Consider the following 20,089-nt stretch of genomic DNA (forward strand, 5'->3'; position numbering starts at 1 on the left):
AGCTAGAATACTAGATCAAAGGCTAGTCTGAAACTTTCTTCTGACATTAATGGGAAATTTTGCTAGACTGATAAGAGGATGGACATACATAATAGTATTAGATATTTGGGGGAACTCTGAGGTTTGTTCATTTGGAATATATGAGGGTTCCTGAAGGAAAGGAAGAGGTTGGGCTCCTTTATATGTCACGGTAAGAAATGCTTCTATGAGATTGAGTTGGTTTCCTTCGGGGAAGGGTTGTTTGTTTGTTTTTGAGACATCTTGCTGTGTATTTCAGGCTGGCCTCAAATTCACAGCAATACTCCTGCCTCAGCCTCCCCAGTGCTGAGATTATACACTTTTTTTTTTTTTTTTTTTTAATGCATGGGATTAACCTGGAGACTTTTTCATATATATATATTCTTTTTTTTTTTCAGCTTTAATTGAGTTTATTGGTACATTTTAGGGATACAGTACAGTTACATTCATTGTTGGGATCTTGTACCTCTACATGACAAGTCTTGATTTATGAGAATCATATATATATTCTTAGAAGCTATAAATCTTATTTGTTGGTTTCTCAGCTATGAAGCCTTAAGAGAATTTGAATTCATGAGGTTTTGAAGAAGAAACGACTTTTACAGAATTGGTCATTAGACCTAACGATGTTAGGCCTGGGTATTATTTTTATTAACTGTGATCCTTGTAGGGGTAAACAAATGTGTTTTAAGTGCTATAAACTCTGAAAATTATATATATATATATATATATATGTATGTATAAATTCTTTAGTTTCAGTGGCTGTATAAATTATTTTAAAGGCTTAGTACATTCTTAGAAGAAGTTTGTTCTGTCTCTAAAAATTAGCCGATAACTCCCATAAATACGTGTTTCTTCTGCCAAGGAATGAAATTTTTTCGTAAAGCTTTTCAGAGTTTTCTAAAAATTAGTGTGAATTTAAATTTGTGTTTCAGAAATAGCACTATAATTTGTATGATATTCTCTCTTTCTCTGACAGTGTCTTAAACATCTTTCCAGAGCAGAAAGCGTTTTTTTTCCCTCCGTACTATGAATTTGACCCAGGAGCTTCACTGACCTAGATCTTTTTATTTCTTTATTTGAAACAGGATCTCTCTGTGTAACTAAGGCTGGGACTTGAACTTGTGATTCTTTTGCCTCAGCTCCAGAGTAGGTGGTGTTATAGGCATGAAACGTATAGTCAGGCTAGAACTGTCTGACTGTGTATATATCTGTTTTGGGACAGGGTCTCTCTATGTAGCACAGTCTGGCCTTGAACTCCCAACAATCTTCTTGCCCCAGCCTTCCAAGTAATGGACGTATGTACCACCATGCTCAGTTTAGAATCTCTTTTAATAGCTTCTTTTATACTCAGAAATTTGTTATTGGGCTTGAACCTCAAGTGTTATCCATTTGTTGTGTGTGTTTAAATCAAATTTTGAAGTTTCCATACCCTTTAACTATTATTTATTTATGTGTTTATTCATAAGCCTGCAGTCGTTTCTGGTGTGCATAAGAAAATGAACATCAGCTTGTGGAAGGCGGAATCAATTAGTCTTGATTTTGGAGACCACCAAGCTGATCTCCTGAACTGCAAAGACAGCATTGTTTCAAATGCCAATGTTAAGGAATTCTGGGATGGTTTTGAAGAGGTTTCAAGTATGTTGTTTTTTGTTGTTTACTGTTTTCTTGATCATGTCCCCCAATATTATAATTTGCACATGTAATGTCAGATTTTGTCTTTTAAACTCCTATATTACCTTGTTATCTAATAAAAAGAAAGACATACTCAAGCGCAAAATATCCTATTCCTAATTCTAGTACCAATTTCCTTTGACTGACTGTAAAACGGTCATTTAGACTATTTCCTAATGAGGAAACTTTTGGAAACACCATAAAATTGTAGAAATTGAATTACATAATATATATAAAACACTTCTAAAATTAAAAACATAAATGTAAGCCTATTCATTGTAAAGAGTTTTAATTTAAAGATGGAGACTTTTAGAAATATTACAAGTGGGTAATATATTCTATTCTTTATAGAACGGCAAAAAAACAAAAGTGGAGAAACAGTTATTTTAAAATTGAAAGATTGCCCTTCAGGAGAAGACTTCAAGACTATGATGCCAGCAAGGTATATCTTTTGAAACTTGATTTTAACTCTTGGCATTTTTGAAGTTAACTAAGATTATCCCTAGAAGGTAGGATAAGTAACTACAAATGAAACATTTAGATTTGTTTTTGCTTTGTTTGGTACTGGGAATTGAACTCAAGACCTTGCACATCTTGCAAGGCAGGTGGCAGCACCACTGAGCTAAATCCTGGCCCTGTTTTGTTTTAAGTAGTGTTCTTTGGTAGTGTTTAGGTAAGTACAATAAAGTTTTTAGTATCATTTCCTTTTTTTGTTTGCCATTGTCATACATTCATTTAATAATCTTGAAGGAAGTCAAGGGATTTTTCACTTATTCTAAGGAAAGTTTGTTTAATGTTTTAAACAACTTGAATATTATATATTTATATGCACTTTTAAAATTCCAATCTTTATTTAAAAGAAGACATTGTTGTCATCCTTCAGATATGAAGATCTTTTAAAAAATCTGCCACTACCAGAATATTGTAATCCAGAAGGAAAATTCAATTTGGCTTCTTACCTGCCAGGATTTTTTGTACGTCCGGATCTAGGACCCAGGTTGTGTAGTGCCTATGGTAAGTACATAGTCACATTTCTCATTTTTCTCCAGTTGTAATGAGGTAGAATTTTTTAAAACTTCTGTCCACAGATAAATTGTCTAATAGTTTTTAGTTTTTCTAAATCTGTTATTTTGGTAAATTTATTGAAATCCTTCTTCATATCAAATAATTCCTTACAAGCTAACAGCCAAACTATAGTTGAGTACTTGGTACAAAATTTTATGTACATTTCTTGTTAATTGCTTTTTTTGTTTGTTTGTTTGTTTTGTTTTGTTTTGGTACCAGGGATTGAACTCGGGTCCTTGCTTGCACTTTTTATGTACATTTCTTGTTAATTGCTTTTTTTGTTTGTTTGTTTGTTTTGTTTTGTTTTGGTACCAGGGATTGAACTCGGGTCCTTGTGCTTGCAAGGCAGGCACCGGAACCACTGAGCTAAATCCCCAGCCCTTAATTTGCTTTTTATAGAACATTTTTATATTGTTGTTTTTAGGAGCAGCTTTTTGTAAAAAGCATAAAAACTCAAGTAATTAATGGAACCAGTTGTGGGGGAATATCTGATACATTATTGGTAATATAATTTGTTAAGTAAAATCTTATTTTATACACAGGTGTAGCTGCTGCTAGAGATCATGATATAGGAACAACAAATCTCCATATTGAAGTTTCTGATGTTGTAAATATTCTAGTTTATGTTGGCATAGCAAAAGGAAATGGAATTCTCTCAAAATCAGGTAAAACAAAAACTAGAAGAATAATGGTCTTAAAGTTGAATAACCACATGCTGTACTCTAGTTTCATACAGCAAATCAGCCTCTGAGTTTTAAATATTCCAAAAACAATTTCAGTATCTATAGAAATATTCTAATCTTTATTACTTGTAGGTAGATTTTGCTGTATTTTCATGTAAATGTTAAAGTAAATATTCTTACCTGTTGTATTCCTGCCATTGTGCTTATGAAAATATATTGCTAAACTCACTTCTAAACATTTATTAAAGAAGAAAAACTAGGTTCTGAAAGTAAGATGTGGTTTGTGTTTCAAGCATTCCTTTTTTCCCCTTCTCTCTGGATCAGAGGGAAAAGGGGACCTTTTCCTAAATAGAAATGACCTGTTTAAAATACATAGTCTTAATTTCCATTCTCTCGATGTCTCTGAAGCCTCACTCCATCACATTAGACACATAATCATTAGGCTTTATTTATAAATACCCAATGCCTTCACATTGAGCTACCTCCTGGGTCCTTTTTATTTTTTATTTTAAGACAGGGTCTCACTGAGTTGCTCAGGTGGGACTAGAATTTCTAATCCTCCTTCCTCAGCCTCCCAAAGTTCTGGGATCATAGGCAATGCACTGCTGTGCGCCACTAGTCATAGATCAGTTCCTCTCCATTTCCTTCTCTTCAGACTCTAGGGTTAGGGATGCGGCTCAGTGGTAGAGCCCTTGCTTAGCATATAGAAGCTTTGCGAGGCCTTGGGTTTGACCCCCTGCACCACAAAATGAATAAGGGGTGGGAACAGACTCTGTTACTGCTCTCGCAGAAGTGAACTGTGAACTGCGAGGCCTACAATGTAGCTCAGTGGTGCCACGCCTGCCTGGCAAGTGCAAGGTCCTGAGTTCACTCCCTGGTACCACCACCCAAAAAAAAAAAAACTGAATTCCCTTCTGTCCCAGCAGATGTTTTCTGTCTTTTTTATCTCTCTGTTGCATTTCAACTCATTTCAGTGTTGCTCTTCATGCTTGAAATTACTGTGCTAGTGCTTCCACTCACATAACTGAGTAATGTCTTTCTGGTTTATTTATTTCACTCACCTTTTGTAATAAGTAGCATTGTTAATTACTACTGTATTAGACAATTTTCCTGTCCCTGGGACCCCATACGTGAACAACATATAGGAGGAGAGGCTTAATTTGGCTCATAGTCTCCAGGGATTCAGTCCATGAAGCTAGCTTCAAGGCAGAAGCATCATGGTGGAAAGGTGTGGTGAAGCAAAACTGCTTAAGTTACGGCAGCTGGAAAGTAGAGCATAGTACCAGCACTACAGAGTACGGGTTAGGGAGCAGATCTAGATCCCTAGGTCATGCCTCCTTGACCTACCCGACATAGCCAGAAATGTGCTTTACCAGTCCTCTGGACAACTTCTAAGCCAATCAAATTGACAGTTAAGCTTAACTGTCACACAGTCCTTTTTTCAAAATGATGCTTCTGTGACATCACTCTCCTAATTCTGACACCCAGATTACAGACGTTCTCTACTTTTTTCTAGTCTGTGTGCATAACTGTGAAATTCTATACATAACTTCTAGCCACCCCTTATCACCAGTTCTGTATCTGAGGCTCAGCATGTATCTGTATTGTAGTGGCTAGATGCAGAGGCATAGGGTTTCGCTATAGCTTCACTGTACTTTGGTGTACATTTGACAATACTTATAATACACAGCCTAAATTTCCTCAAAATTATAGAAAGTCATTGATTACTCAGCTCTCTTAACTGACTTTATTGTCTGTAATAGACAACTGCTCTTCTAGCTTTACCCCAAAGATTAGAGAATCTTTGGTATACTTGAATTGTAATTTCAGCTCTACCAAAGAAACAAGTGACCTTTGGTTCAGATTATTTATCCTTCCTTAAGCTTATGATGCTGCAGAATGAATTTTCTTTCCTGGAGGTAACTGTACTCTATTTAAGTTGTCCCTGTAGTACTGTACTACAGTGTAGAAGTTATACTTGGTTTCTCCATTGTTACTTGTTCATGTCCTTAGGTACTGGAATTTTCTTACCTACTGGTAATTCTAAATATCCCTATTCCCTGTTCTTTAAATAACATTTGGTCTTTCTAGAAAACTTGGAATCTGACTATCCTTTTTATTTATCTTTTTATTTTATTTTAGTGACAAGGCCTTTCTGTGCAGTCCAGCCTGGCCTTGAACTCATGGCAGTCCACCTGCCTCAACCTTCCCAGTGCTGAGATTACAGTCATCCACCACCACAACTGCCTTGGCTTTTTCTGAATTTTTGTTTTAGATTACAAAGAAAGTGATGTTTTAAGTTATGCTAATAAAACACAAGAAGTATTGACCTGCTTAAAGTTTCTTCCTCCACTTACAGTGGATCTCCTTTATCTTCCTGTCATTCCTATAGTTAACCTTCTAAGTATAACTCATCTCACCCAAGAGGTCTTCATCAAGAAGAAAACTTTGTCAGTTGTTCTTTTTCTTATGGTGAATCCTCCCTTTTAAAATTTACAGAGCAGTAAAATTTAAAAGGAAAATATTGTGTATGCTTGGAAACTTGTAATTGTTTAGAAAATATACTTTTGGGGCTGCCACCTGCCTCACAAGTGCAAGGTCCCGAGTTCATTCCCCAGTACCGCCCAAAAAAGAAAGAAATGTGTGTGTGTGTGTGCGTGCGTGCACACTCATGCAAATAAAATATTTGCTATCATTTTTTAAGAAAACATTTTGAACACTAACCCAAAGTGATACAATTAAAGGGCAGTCTTTTGTGGTATATATTTAATATTGTCCTTAATTTTCTTGTCTTACGAACTGAGGTAAAATCATTGTCAAAGATGACATCTGAGGACTGAACCATTCTTTGATTGCCCTGTGTGTTTGTGAGATGTGTTCATTAGTATGGATTTAAGACCCTCCTTAATTCCCTGGAGTCTTGATTGGCTCTTTTACTAATGTTAATACTATTTTCCCCCTCTATAATAAATCCTTAATTAATGTTTGAATTATGAAATCCTTGCAGCCTTAGACAGGTATAATGGCTCACTCCTGTAATCCCAGCACTTGGGAGGCTGAGGCAGATGATAGCCATAATCTTGAGGCCATCTTGGGCTACATAGTTCAAGGCCAGCCTGAACTACAAAGCAAGACCCTGTGTCAAAAACCAAAAGAGGGCTAGGATTTATCTCAGCACCACCACACACACCTACCTTGCAAGTGCAAGGTCCTGAGTTCAATCCCTGATACGAAAAGAAAACAACAAATAAAAAGATTCTTGAGACCAAATTTGAGTATGAAGATTTTATTGTCACAAATGTTAGGAAACCTCTGATGCATCCTTTATGGTAGGCAGTAGCTTTCTTCTTTTCTGAAAAGAGCATTTATTTAAAATATTTGCCCTGAAACTCACTGTATAGCCCAGGCTGGTCTCGAACTCACAGTGATCCTCCTGCCTCAACCTCCTGAGTGCTGGGATTACAGGTGTGCACCACCTCGTCCAGCATAAAAATCCTTTCTAAATTGTGGAATGCTATGAGTACAAGCCATTGTTAGGCTTGGGGCAAGGAGAAAGTTGGTCAAAGTTAAGCATAAAGCTCTTGCTCCTTCATTTACAGAAAACACTGAAAATCACTGTTGCTCATTCCTGTGGTGTTCAGGAAACATTTGTCTGCTCTTCTAATAGTTTGGATTTTTAACAAGGTTTAATTCCTCTTTAAAAGTACTAATTCAGTCAGGTATTCTGTTTCTCTGATAAATCCATTTTAGAAGATTTGGCTTTCTGGCGGTTTGTACTGACCAGTTTGAAACTTGTCTGTGTTTCAGGAATACTTAAAAAATTTGAGGAAGAAGATCTGGATGACATTTTAAGAAAGAGATTGAAGGATTCGAGTGAAATACCTGGTGCTCTGTGGCATATTTATGCTGGAAAAGATGTAGATAAAATAAGAGAATTTCTTCAGAAGGTATAATTTTGCAGATAACATTTCCAAAAGCTATGAAAACTATGACTTACTCATTTGTTATTGTAGCTTACTTGATATTTAGCACTATAAGATCATTAAACATTTTGGTTAAGGAAGATAAAGTTTTTGTGTCAAAAGCTCCTTTGTATTGCTCCTTTCATTTCGGTTTCATGTTGAGGGTTTAGAGTGGCAGTTTGTGGGTTGCTAGTGCTCCCCTGTTCCCTTATCATAAGGGACTAATGAGTTAATGAGTTAGGTAGTGGAAAGTAGACATTGGGAATTACAAGATGTGAAAATTAATGTTTTATGAAAACATCTAAAGATGTTAAATTTCTTTTAATGTGATTGATAATTTTGGCTCTTAACCTAGCCAGTAATTCTGTTTTGTTTTGTTTTTTTGTTTTTTGAGACAGTGTCTCACTGTGTAGTTGAGACTGACCTGGAACTCACTATGTAGCTCAGGCTGGTCTCGAACTCACAGCAATCCTCCTGCCTCAGCCTCCCGAGTGCTGGGATTACAGGCTTGCACCACCATGCCCGGCTTAGACTGAAATCTTGAATAATCACACCTTCAGTTGTTAGACAGTGGAAAAAATTGACACAGCCTGAAATAATTTGTTCAAACCTTTTGTGAAAATATTTCCCAAATTTTATAGTTTGGGGGGAGTTCTTTAAGGGTTCATCATTGTTACTTATTCTGTTATTTTTAATTTTGAAAGGATTTAAATTCTGTTTTTGTGATCAATATGAATTTAAAAACTATAATTTGTAACCACTGTCTTATCCAAGAATATCTACCAGTATTTTAATCTAAAATACAATAATGTGTGCCTTTGTACATACTTTAGGGTGATCAAGAAATGTTTATGAAATCCAAATACATGAATGGCTTGACTTTGGGTAAAAAGGCAACCAAATTAACACTTTTTCCTCAAGAGTCCTCATTTGTGTTGAACTCTTGAATGATTTATTTATTTAATTTATTTATTTTGTGGTACCGGGAATCAAACTCAGGACCTTGTGCTTGCCAGACAGATGCCGGCACCACTGAGCTAAATCCCCAGCCCTGTGTTGAACTCTTGAAACACTTGGTAAAGAAGGAAACCAGATGAATGAAAATTTCATACTGGAAGTGATGAGAAAGAAGAGTATGATTACCTATATTAACATCATTCCAGTTTGCTATATTGTGTTAAAACTATCAATTCTTTTAAGTTATTGAAGAATATTATTTTCTTTATCATAAATATAGTGAGTGATTCTGAGAACAAAGAACTTGTTACTATAAATAAAAATTCGACCACTTATGATTTTATATTTCTTTTACTTACATTGAGGTCCATATTTTTATTTTAATCCTTATTTCAGATTTCAAAAGAACAAGGCCTCGAAGTTCTACCAGAACATGATCCAATACGTGACCAAAGCTGGTATGTGAACAGAAAGCTCCGCCAGAGGCTGCTTGAAGAGTATGGAGTCAGAACCTGCACTCTTATTCAGTTCCTTGGGGATGCCATTGTTTTGCCAGCAGGAGTACTTCATCAGGTATTTACAAACTAGTTTCTAACACACCTGTCACTAAAAGAAGTAGTTGTGAAAAAGATTATTTTAAGAATAGGTATAAATGAAAAAAGACATAAGAAAATGACCTATACCAGTCTGCTTTTCTTAAATTACTAAAATGGCATTGGAGTACTTGAAGAAATCTGAAGTAATGACATATTTGGAGAGCTTAAATCATTTTACTTGGACCAGATTTCCATTTTTATATTATCTCTGGTTTAGTAAATTAAGAGTTTCATTTTTAAGACCTATTTTAAGCCAAATAAAGAAGTACTGTGTATTCATTCTCATTAGTGGGGCTTTAAAAGTGGTGAGAGGCATTAAGTCTGAGTATTGGGCTTTAAATATACCTCCTGCCTTCTTTAGCATAACGATATAGCGATAGCCTATCTAAAGAGAAATGGTATGTAATTAATATTGCTGTCAATCCATAACATTTAAAAACTAAAACATCTGTTCTTGGTTTCTGTAGCTTGATATATAGCACCCAAAAGAATGGCACAGACTAGATATGGTAGATGTAGAGGATAGGATTTAAGGCACATAGTGGATCCATAGGATCAAATGAACTAATAACCCTTTTGGCCCTTTTTAGTAATGTTCAAGGGAAGCTTCTTGGCCTTGGAGTTCGTTGCCCAATTCCACGCATTGCTCAGTAATTAAGATGCATCCGATACATATGCTTACTGAGGAAATTTTCTCACATTTTATAACTGCATATGCAGACACTGCTTGATTTGCATTTGTGACATTATTATGCACACATATTTAAATGATAATAGTTGCTTTTTTTAAAAGATGTCAGATTCAGTGTCAGATATATCATTCTTAGAACTCAAATGGCATTTATGATAATAAAATATAACTTTTTCTTCTACCATAACATTCTGGAAAAAATATGTTAAATGTTCTCCTGTGGATTTATCACTTCAGTGATGTTCTATCATTTATGATAGCTTTAATTGAGAATCACCCTTAATCCCAGTTGGGATTCATTATCTTTGCCTTCTAGACTTATCAGAGGATTCATAATTTGCATTCATATTTAAACATCATCAAAAGAACAGTTTATATTAAGGATTACTGGAAATAATAATCCTTGATAATAAAAAGTAGATTTCCTTTCAAATCCTTATTTACATTTTTTTAATTATTCAGTGTCAGTTTTCTTAAGGTCCATATTGAAATCTTTTTTTTTTTTTTTGCTTTCTTTTTAATTAAGGTATAATTTGCATGTGGTAAATTTTACCATTTTTGATGTGTAATTCTGTAAATTGTGAGTGTGGCTTTTAATACATTTGAGATTCATTCGTGTTGTATATATATCAGTTGGTTCCTTTTTATTATTAGGTAGCTGTGTCATTGTATGAGTATGGTATTTATTTCTCCTTTTTTTCCGTCTGTTTAGTCACCATCTGAAACACATTTGGGTTTGTTTCCCATCAGAAGCATTAATAAATAAAGCTATTCTAAGTTTCATTCATATCCAGGCTTTTGTGTGAACATAGGTTTTCATTTCTGTCAGGTAAATGCTTAGTAGAGGAATTTCTTGGTCATATGATAAATATGTAATGAACTTTAAAGAAACTGCCAGGCGGTTCTCTAAATGGTAGTACCATTCCCTATCCTCAAAGTAATGTTATGTGCATGTCATTTCTTCTACTTCCTGTCTAGTGCTTATTACTCAGTTTTGTTTTTAAACCATTCTCAAGTGTGTAGTGGTATTACCATTGTGGTTTTAATTTGTACTTTCTTAATGACTGTGTTGAGCATCTTTTCATATATGTATTTGCCATCTGTTTACATTGGTTAAATATGAGTTCATATATTTTGGCTGTTTTTTTTTTAACTGTTTTGAGGTTGTTTTTTTTTTTTTCTCCCAAATATAAATCCTTTACTGGATAATTCTCTCAGTCTAGTTTATTTTTCCAGTCTCTTAATGATCTTTTTCTTTTCTTTTTTAATAATCTCTTTCAAGAGCAAGTTTCTCCATTTTTGTGAAGTATAGTCAAAATGTTTTTTCTTCTCTGAATTAGACTTTCATTTTAGTTTCTAGAAAATTTTTTCAGGGTGAAATATGCAGATTTTCTTACCTATATTTCTTTTAGAAGCTTTATAGTTTTGGGGGTTTTTTTGTTGTTGCTTTTGTTTTTTTGGTTTTTTTTTGTTTTTTTTGAGAGAGGATCTCACTATGTAGTTGAGACTGACCTGGAACTCACTATGTAGCCCAGGCTGGTCTCAAACTCCCAGCGATCCGCCTTCCTGCCTCAGCCTCCTAAGTGCTGGGATTACAAGTGTGCGCTACCATGCCGGGCAGTTTTTGGTGATAAAATTAGGTATGTGAACCAGAGGTGGTGGTGCACACCTATAATCCCTACACTCAGGAGGCTGAGGCAGGAGGATTGCTTTGAGTTTAAAGCTAGCCTGTACTTCATGGTGATTTCCAGGCTGCCCTGAACTACATAGCTAGATCATGTCAACACCTCTCCCACCAAAAAAAAAAAGAGTATGTGGCCCATTTTTTAAATTAACTTTTGTATGTAGTACACTGCATAGATTGAGGTTTAGTTTTTCATGTGGAAACATTTGGTTGTTTTAGTAATATTTTTGTTTTTATTGGTCATCTATGTATCATCTTTGGTGAAGTATTGATTCAGATCTTTTATTCAATTTTTAAGATAGTGCTGATACTCAAATCCAGAGCCTTGCACATGCTATGCACGTGCTTTGTCATGTAACTGTGAGCTACATCTCTACCCTTTGCCCATTTTTAAAGTTGGTTTTTTTATTTATGTACTCTGATTAATCTTTAATCAGATGGACATTTTAGCAAATATTTTCTCCCAGTCTGTCTTACCATTTTTTTACTTTTTTGGGGGGTGGTTGTGGGGGTACTGGGGTCGAACTCAGGACCCTGTGCTTGCAAGGCAAGGCTGGCACAGTGCCACTGAGCTAAAGCCCCAGACCTTTTTCTTTCATTTTCTTGACAGTATCTTTTGAAAAGCAGGAGTTTTTCTTTTGGATAAAGTCTACTTTATCGGTTTTTAAATGTGTCCTATCTAAGCAGTCTTTACCCAAAAGCACATGAATTTTCTCCTAGAAAAAAAATTTTTTTAACCAAGAACTGAACTCAGGACCTTCTGCTTGCAATGCAGGCAGCGGCACCACAGAGCTAAATCCCCATCCCCCTCTCCTAGAAATTTTTGATAAAGCAGGGAGGAGAGCCATGTCCAAGGTATATCATGACAGAGGAGGGCACATGCTGCTAGGGAAGACTGAGTAAAATCCCAGGAAGGCCTGAGAAGAGAGGTCCTGATGTCAGGGAGGCAGTGTTTCCTGGGTTAGGCCTTAACCGCTGACAGCAGAGAAAACGGAGAAGGTAGAAGGGCGGGGTGGGGAAAGCAGAGGCAAGTTCGGTAACTGAGAGTGACTAAGTAGTGCCTTGAGAGCCAGAACATTGAGAATGTGGAGGGGCAGGGTTAGAGGTGAAAGTGGAAGAGCAAGGTGGTCTGGGCAGATGCTCCAGGAGCCTCAGTCTGCAGAACGGAATGGAGAGTGGACAGAAGGCAGGGAGCCGGGGAGGTCGTAGGTGCACAGGGATGAGGGGTGGGGCCTGCACTATCAGCAGCGATAGGGATAGATTAAAGAAGAGTTAAGACAGCATGGGGTTGAAAAGTCCTGGCTGCTTCCTGGATCTTGGGCTTTATCAATTAAGACGCGGGGGAATTCTGCTCGGCTCAGGTAACTATGGGATACCCAGGAGGAACAGATGAAGCTGCTCAGTTCCCCAGTTACTATTTGTGTTGTGTCGTCCAGTACTATTAGTTGAAAAGACTGCTTTTAATTTTTCTTTTAATGGAAAACATTCGTGGAATTTAATTCAGGCAGCCTAAAAATGTCCATCCTGAAAATGAGTTCTACCTTCCTGAGGCAGTTGTTGTTACCACAGATTCCAGATTTAAGTCTTCCTGCTCCTTCTACTTGCGGAGGGGCATCAGAAAAAGCCATCTTTTATGCACAAAGTGATCCTGTTTAAAAGTTCACATTCCACTCTGCTTTGTGAAGCCTCATAAAGCTTCACAAGGCCCCCCAGTCTACTCCTGCACCCTATTTGTGCCAGCCCTGAGGCCCACCTCCCAAAACAGACATGCACGTGCGCGCACACATTACCTCCCCTGTCTTTCTCTGCTACTGCTTTCTTCAATATTTTGCTCTTGCTTTGCTATAACACCTAGCAGATTTCTTCCCTGAGGCCTTTGCACCTGCTAATCCCTTTGCCTAGATTTTCTCTCTCTCTCTCTCTCTCTCTCTCTCTAAGGTATCTCTAAGACTTGCTTCTTCATATTTTTAAGGCTTCACTCAAATGTTACCTTCTCAGGTCTTTCCTGACACCCCAGTTCAGAACTGTAGTTTGTGTCACGGAGCTCTTATCTTCTCTGTCGTGTTTTCCTTGCAGCCATCACCTTCTAATAAGGTTTATAATTTGCTTACTTTCATTGTCTTTAACTCCCTACTAGAATGAATGAATGTAAGCTTCATGAAGTCAGAGATTTGTGGTGTTTTTGTTTGTTTTATTTTGGCTTTTTGCAGTGCAGAGGATTGAACTCAGCCTCAAACATACTAGGCAAGTGCTCTGCCTCTACCACTGAGTCATATGCCAGCCCTGAGATTTGTGTTTTTCTTTGCTTCTTCCCTATGCCTAATATAATGCAGTTAAGACAAATATTTGCTAAGTCTGTTTTGTGAATATCTGGAAATATGTTTTATTTACAATACATTTTTGCACAAGTATATGAAAACAAAATTATGGCATTCTACAATTTAAAAACTGTATTTGTACAAATGTGAATTTTGACTTCTTCCTATGTGTGTCTTCCAGCTAATGTACAAAGTTTACTTAGTTTGGAACCTAACTATATATATTCAGAACGGATGTTTTGTCTTGAGATGTATATAAAATTCATAGATTACAGAAAGTAAATTTTATCTGTGATTTAAAATGTTACAACTAAGTAGATTGAGAGCAGCATGTATGACCTAAACTGGCAAACTCTATATTCTAAAGTCTGCCACTAAATCAACGAAGGATACAAGACAAAGCCTTAACTTCTGTGCTGCACATTTCTGCATACAGAAATTGACAGCTACAAAAATAGGAATTTTTATGTCCCCTTCCCCTGTCCTACATGATACTGATAATGACAACACGGTTCTTTGTACTCTGTTGACACAGGGCTGTCCCTGACTCACACATGGTAGTCATGATAGTTTAAGAGAATTCAAAGAAAATGATAACTCTATAATATGGACTTTGATTTGATATGCATTATTAGTTACAACCCAGTTAGGTCTTACAGGTGCTAAAAACTGGGCTAATGGCTCAACACTTGCAGTAGACTATACAGATGTTCAGTAGTGCCAGAGTCTAAATCAGTGTTAAATTTGTCATACATTAGAATTCCCTGGAGGGCTTGAGCAAACACAGATTCCTGTAACCCCACCCCAAGAGTTTCTGTTTCATTTGGCTAAAGGCGGGGAAGGACCTGAATTTTACATTTCTAAACAAGTCCCAAGCAATGCTAATGTTAAGACCATAGTATTACAGTTTGAAAACTACATGAACTGGAGGCCTTTGCAAAATCAAGACAGTGAGCAAAAAACTGTTTGGACCTAGTGTTACACCGTAACAGGCTAAGAGTGCTAGGGAGGAAGCACCACTTCCTGTTCTTTATTCTTTAATCAGCAGTAAGTAACTAGCAAAAGTCAAACTGGGAGAACCCTGAGCTCTTACCTCACTGAAACAAAGTATCTCAAACAAAGCTCTCTTCCTAAGTCTAATAACTAGTCCATTGAAGATTTAAACTGTTGCTAACATGACTTAATATGTAAAGCTTCTATCCCTGAACAGTTCAATATTTTACTTTGCTTCAACTGTAGTATTCTGAGTGGCATTTATTGATTAATTAGTTTTTTGAGATTGTGTCTAGCTAGTAGTTCAGGCTGGCCTTAAACTTGTAGCAGTGCTCCTATCTCAGGTCCCCAAGTGCTAGGATTCCAGGTGTACACCATCAAGCCTGGCTGTTTATTTAAACTGTGGTTATTTCAAAACACACAAAACACGCACAAGATCTGAGGATGTGTAGCTCAGTGGTAGCTTTGCTTAGCACGTGTGAGGCCTTGCCTTCAATCCTCAGCACCACAAAAAAAAAATTAAAAGGAAATATACTTTAATGAGCCTTGATTGCTTAAACTTAATTATGTCATCATAGTGAGTTTATAATATTTTAAAGTTAAAAATTTCTCTGCATTTGTATAGACAAAAAGGACGTTAGCAAAATCTTTTCACACTGAATTCTCACAAATAGCTGACTATATTATATAGGAATCACAGTGTTAAGATTATAACCTTCCTATTTAGGACCATGAATGAATTAACATTTTCTTACCATTACCTATTTATGGTTACAACTTATCCTTTAAGGCAAATATAATACAGTATCTATCTAGGAAATGGAATATAAATGACTCAAAAGTGGGAACAAAGAGGGATAAGTGGAAAAAAGTCATGTCCTACTTTAAAACTGAACCCTTGCCTCTTCAAACTAATCCTCAGGCCTTAAAGCAAAATATAAGGAAAGGGTTTTTTTGGAAACATCATAGCATCTCTAAGAACCAGTAAAAGTCACCATTTTGATTTGTGTTTGTTTGTTTGTTTGTTTTTTGGTACTGGGGATAGAACTTGGGACCTTATGCTTGCAAGGCAGGCGGCACAACCACTGAGCTAAATCCCCAAGCCAAAAGTCACCATTTTGAAAGTCATTTTAAAACAACTATAAGCTGGTAAATGTCGACAGAATTAATAGAATCTAATCCAAAACTTACAGCAACCAAGAGACCACTTAATGGAAGAAAGGGGCGGCTGACTTTTTTAAATTTAAGGAATCTGGTAGGATACTGGCTGACCCCTAAAATAATGGAACAGAGAATTCACTGGCCACACCTAACAAGGAATACAGCATTTATGAGAAGTTGGAAAAAGTCAGTGAATAGTGACTGCAGCCAAAGCAGTCAACAACGGCAAACCCTGAGGCAGGAGGAGAATCTGATGACCAGAATAAACACTTAATGTTCACATACCCAGTTTCCAAATAAAAAGTTAAGACATGCACAAAAAGAAGAAATTATGGCCTATTCATAGGGGGAAAAACATTGGTGACAGAAATGTACCCTGAAGAATCCCAGACATTGGATTTATTAGGCAGCTGTCTTACAAAGAACTGAAAATTCATGGATAAAGACCTAAAGGAAGCCAGGAAAATTGTAGATAAACAAAATGAGAATATCAGGAAAGAGAAATTATTAAAAAGGAACCAGTAGAAATTTTTGAGCTACAAATGATTTTAGGACGTGCTAGAGCTAGACATATAGTAAGCAGCAGGTCCATACTAAAACTTGAAGGATTTACGCTTCACTCTACCCACAGCATGTTCTAATAAGTGAAAGGCTTTAAGAGACAGGGCTTTTGGAGACTGTATGATGGTATGAGAGAGCTAATGTCTGTTAGACAAGACATCACAGGAGTTGGGCTCCTGTTGACTTGCCATTTGTTGGCTGATTTGTCTTGGGACAGGCGCTGAACATCTCATCCATAGTCTACTGTTCTGTGAAATAGAACATCTGTTCTACAGACAAATAATGAAGAGCCAGTGAGACTGTACAGAAATGCCGAAAATGTGAGGCATCCACTATTCATCCTCCAGAGGAGCCAACAGCCTAATGATTACAGAAAGAGAATGTTTTACTTTATATGCTACCAAGTTATCAATAGAGGCACAGTGATTGAGTTAAGGAACTCTGCAGTCTTCAGCAGCTGTTCAGGTGGTCAAAAGTCCAGAGGAGGAACTCTGGCCCCTCTGGAATTCCATTACCCTATCATCAATTAGATTTTTTTTCCCACAGTCTCCATTTCCCACTACTATCTCCTTCATCTCACTTCTCCCAATTAAATTTGTTTTGCACACTTTTAGAATAAATTTAAATGCTTAGTTTTTCAGTTTTTTCTTTCCCAGGAATTTTTATGACATTTTAAAATACCACTGCAAGACAGCCTAGGAAAACAACACAAATTCCAGATTGGATCAGCTTGGGCCTTCCTCTGTTACTACACTGAGCGTTAATAGAAAGAAGTTCTAAGAAATAGTGAAGTACAGAGTCCGTAAGTGCTGAACAGATAAATAATACTGACTGGCTTCTTGTGAAAACCGTTATTCAGGAAAGAAACTTGTGAAAGAACTGTTGTACTAAAGTCTCAGGAGATTGGAGTCTCTTTAATTGGCTAATTTGGAAAAGGGGAACAAATACCAAAATCTTAGGGCAGTCTGAAACTATAGATACAGATGCCTGTATCTATAAACTACAGTTTTCATCCCAGTTCCTAATAAGCAAAACTAAATTACATTTTCTTTTCTATACTCCTCTCTGGTGTAGGAATTAACACTGAAATGACCAAATTGCTGAAAACCAAAGGAGCAGCCGCACACACACTCAGCCCGAGTGACTCATAGATTCTTTCTAGTTAGCAGTAACACATTTTTAAAAGTCCATCTTGACAAAATTTAGGATCTGATTATCAGCCTCTCCAAAGGATTCCTGGAAAAGTTATTTTCTTTTTATCATTTAAAAATACTTCATTTACAAAGTCACTTTACATGAAGTTTTTCAATGACATAACTCATAAAGTGTGGTTTTCTGCTTTGAAATCCATTTGATGTTTTAGAAAAAATAATTCTTTGGCAGAATTGTCTTTGTGTTACTGGTTTTAAATAACTTAGCTTTTCTCTACTCTCACCTCCTAAAATTTATACTGGTTTTTCTTTTGGGAATAGGTACAGAATTTTCACAGCTGTATTCAGGTAACTGAAGACTTTGTGTCTCCAGAACATCTTGTACATTCATTTCATTTAACACAGGAACTGAGACTTTTGAAGGAAGAAATCAATTATGATGATAAACTACAGGTAAGAAATGAGTGCTCAAGTTTTTATATTCAGGAAAAAAGAATACATGCCTAACATTTTAGGCTGTTGTTGCTTAGACTATCAGGTTAGGGTAACAACCACAGATTAACACTCGTGTACATTTAGTTGTATTGATTTTAGTGACCCTTATTAACCCTTATTTAATTTCCAGTGTAACACTTTCAAACTTTGACATTTTTCATCTCATTAAATTTTACTTTCCTTGGTCTGGTCTCCATTAAAATTATTTTTTATTTTTATTAATCTAGTAGTTGTCATTTGTTCATTTCATTCCAGATCAAGTGATAAGAAATACCAATTATCTCTTTCAGGTTAAAAATATCTTGTATCATGCAGTCAAAGAAATGGTGAGAGCTTTGAAGATACATGAAGATGAAATAGAGGATGCAGAAGAAAATTAAGTATGGTCCACTTCGATGTTTTTAGGCTGTAAAACTGGGAGTACCTCCCTATGAGTGATATGTATACACACTGACTTAAGCTTCAAAAAACCATCGGTGCCAAGAAATTCTCTTTGTAGTAATTACTTGTTACTGACACCACAGCAGTATAGCAGTGTCACAGTTCATGTGATTCATTCTTAGTTTTAAAACAAGATAAATATAAAAGCAGCACTACATAGCTGTTTTTCTGTATTATAGTGTATATGATGTTTGTGAAAATGTCAAATTTAAAATGATGTATTTATTTTTGGTTAAAAAAAAAAAACAAATTCTACGCTATATTGTTGATTGAGTGTAAATGTGCCCTTGTATAGTTTAATAAAATAACTGATATTTTTCACTACATTGAGACAGTTACTGTGAGAATAGGACACAAACACCAGCTATGGCCTGCGTTCTAGAAATTGCTGAATCGCACAGCAGTCATGTCATAATCAGAAAATTACTGCCAAATAATTGTAAAATTTGTAAAATACAAAGTATATTAAGTAGATACTAAATACAGACTCTTCAATATTTTGTTGAAGCTATTGACTGTAAAATTAAACATTTTCAAAAGGTGTAATTTATTTAAAATTGTCTCATTTTAGTAAAATTTATGTGAAGTTTTAAAGCTAAATATTAAACTTAATATGCTATGTAAATATATACATATATACATTTAATGATGTATTTTTTTAAACATTGGCCTGCTTTTGTTAAAGTGCAAGTGTTACATATGGCTTTGTACATTAAAGTTAAAAGGGGTTTTACATTTTCCATTAAAAAGACTTTATCAGAAATTGGGTTGTTCAGAATTTTCCTCTTTGGATAGGGAAGAGCTCAAAGTCAGAATGGATTTGAATATGAGTTCTGCTGTTTTCTGTGTGAGCCTGACAAGGTGCTTTTATATGGAATCTTCTTTTATGAATTTAGTTTGTCCCCCCCAACCTCCTCCCTCCTTATGTACAAAAGCTATGTTACCATTTTTTCCTTGTTTGCACTTTTCATTTGGAATCTTCAATAGCTGGCTACTATTATGAGCTGGTTGCTTGAGCTACCTATAGTCCTAACCTTGAATTATCAGAAAATACATAGTTCTCCATTGACACCTAGAGGACACAGAAAAAGAAGCTAGTAGCTGAAACCATGACACTTAACAACTTGCTTTGTCTGTATCCTGATTTTATGTGCACCATCTTCCTATAGGCTCTTAGCCATTCTCTACCTCAAGCAAGGTTCAGCCAGAAATGTGAGCAAGTACCTGTCACATTAATTCTTAGACCTATCGAGGGGGTTAATCAGATGAACTGGGTAGGGGAAAGAATTGGGGCTAAGAAATGATTCTAAACTTTAATCCTAGAGATTGCCATCTGTTGGTTCCCTAAAGTCTGCTAGGAGCTCAAAGAATGTGGTTTTCTCCCAAAGGCTTTTGCTTCTCTCACTATTGCTACCATTTAACCATACTACAACCCGTTCAGTACAGCTGAAGCTAAGGAATTTTGAACTTGGAAGCTTGGCCTCTTTTAGAGCAAACCCTCCTGATGAGAGTATTTTATCCATAGTCTGAATAATGTCCTGTCTGTGCTATTTTTCTATGCTAGTAAATTTGTAGACTTTGGAAAGGTGGGGATTGCTACTTGACTTATAATACTAGAGCAATTTCTCTTACCATTTAC

The 20,089-nt window shown here is 36.1% G+C and overlaps 1 protein-coding gene across 3 annotated transcripts in view; it reads left to right on the forward strand.

Moving 5' to 3' along the window:
* Jmjd1c (jumonji domain containing 1C) overlaps window positions 1–19,005 on the forward strand; it is a 220,356-nt gene extending 201,351 nt beyond the window's left edge. For 2 of the 3 annotated variants that reach the window (XM_010641080.3, XM_019210139.2), the window contains 8 exons: window positions 1,488–1,656; window positions 2,044–2,134; window positions 2,576–2,706; window positions 3,300–3,422; window positions 7,248–7,387; window positions 8,756–8,932; window positions 17,836–17,967; window positions 18,300–19,005. In XM_010641080.3, coding sequence (XP_010639382.1) covers window positions 1,488–1,656; window positions 2,044–2,134; window positions 2,576–2,706; window positions 3,300–3,422; window positions 7,248–7,387; window positions 8,756–8,932; window positions 17,836–17,967; window positions 18,300–18,389 — 1,053 coding nt within the window. In that variant the 3' untranslated portion in view covers window positions 18,390–19,005. Of the gene's footprint in view, window positions 1–1,487; window positions 1,657–2,043; window positions 2,135–2,575; window positions 2,707–3,299; window positions 3,423–7,247; window positions 7,388–8,755; window positions 8,933–16,580; window positions 17,610–17,835; window positions 17,968–18,299 lie in introns of those variants that run through there. The other variant, XM_010641081.3, reaches the window with a different exon arrangement.
* Window positions 19,006–20,089: the final 1,084 nt, after the last annotated feature.

Source organism: Fukomys damarensis, unplaced genomic scaffold (genome assembly GCF_012274545.1).
Source record: "Fukomys damarensis isolate Sample0158 unplaced genomic scaffold, DMR_v1.0_HiC HiC_scaffold_20, whole genome shotgun sequence".
In the NCBI taxonomy this organism is placed as follows: Eukaryota; Metazoa; Chordata; class Mammalia; order Rodentia; family Bathyergidae; genus Fukomys; species Fukomys damarensis.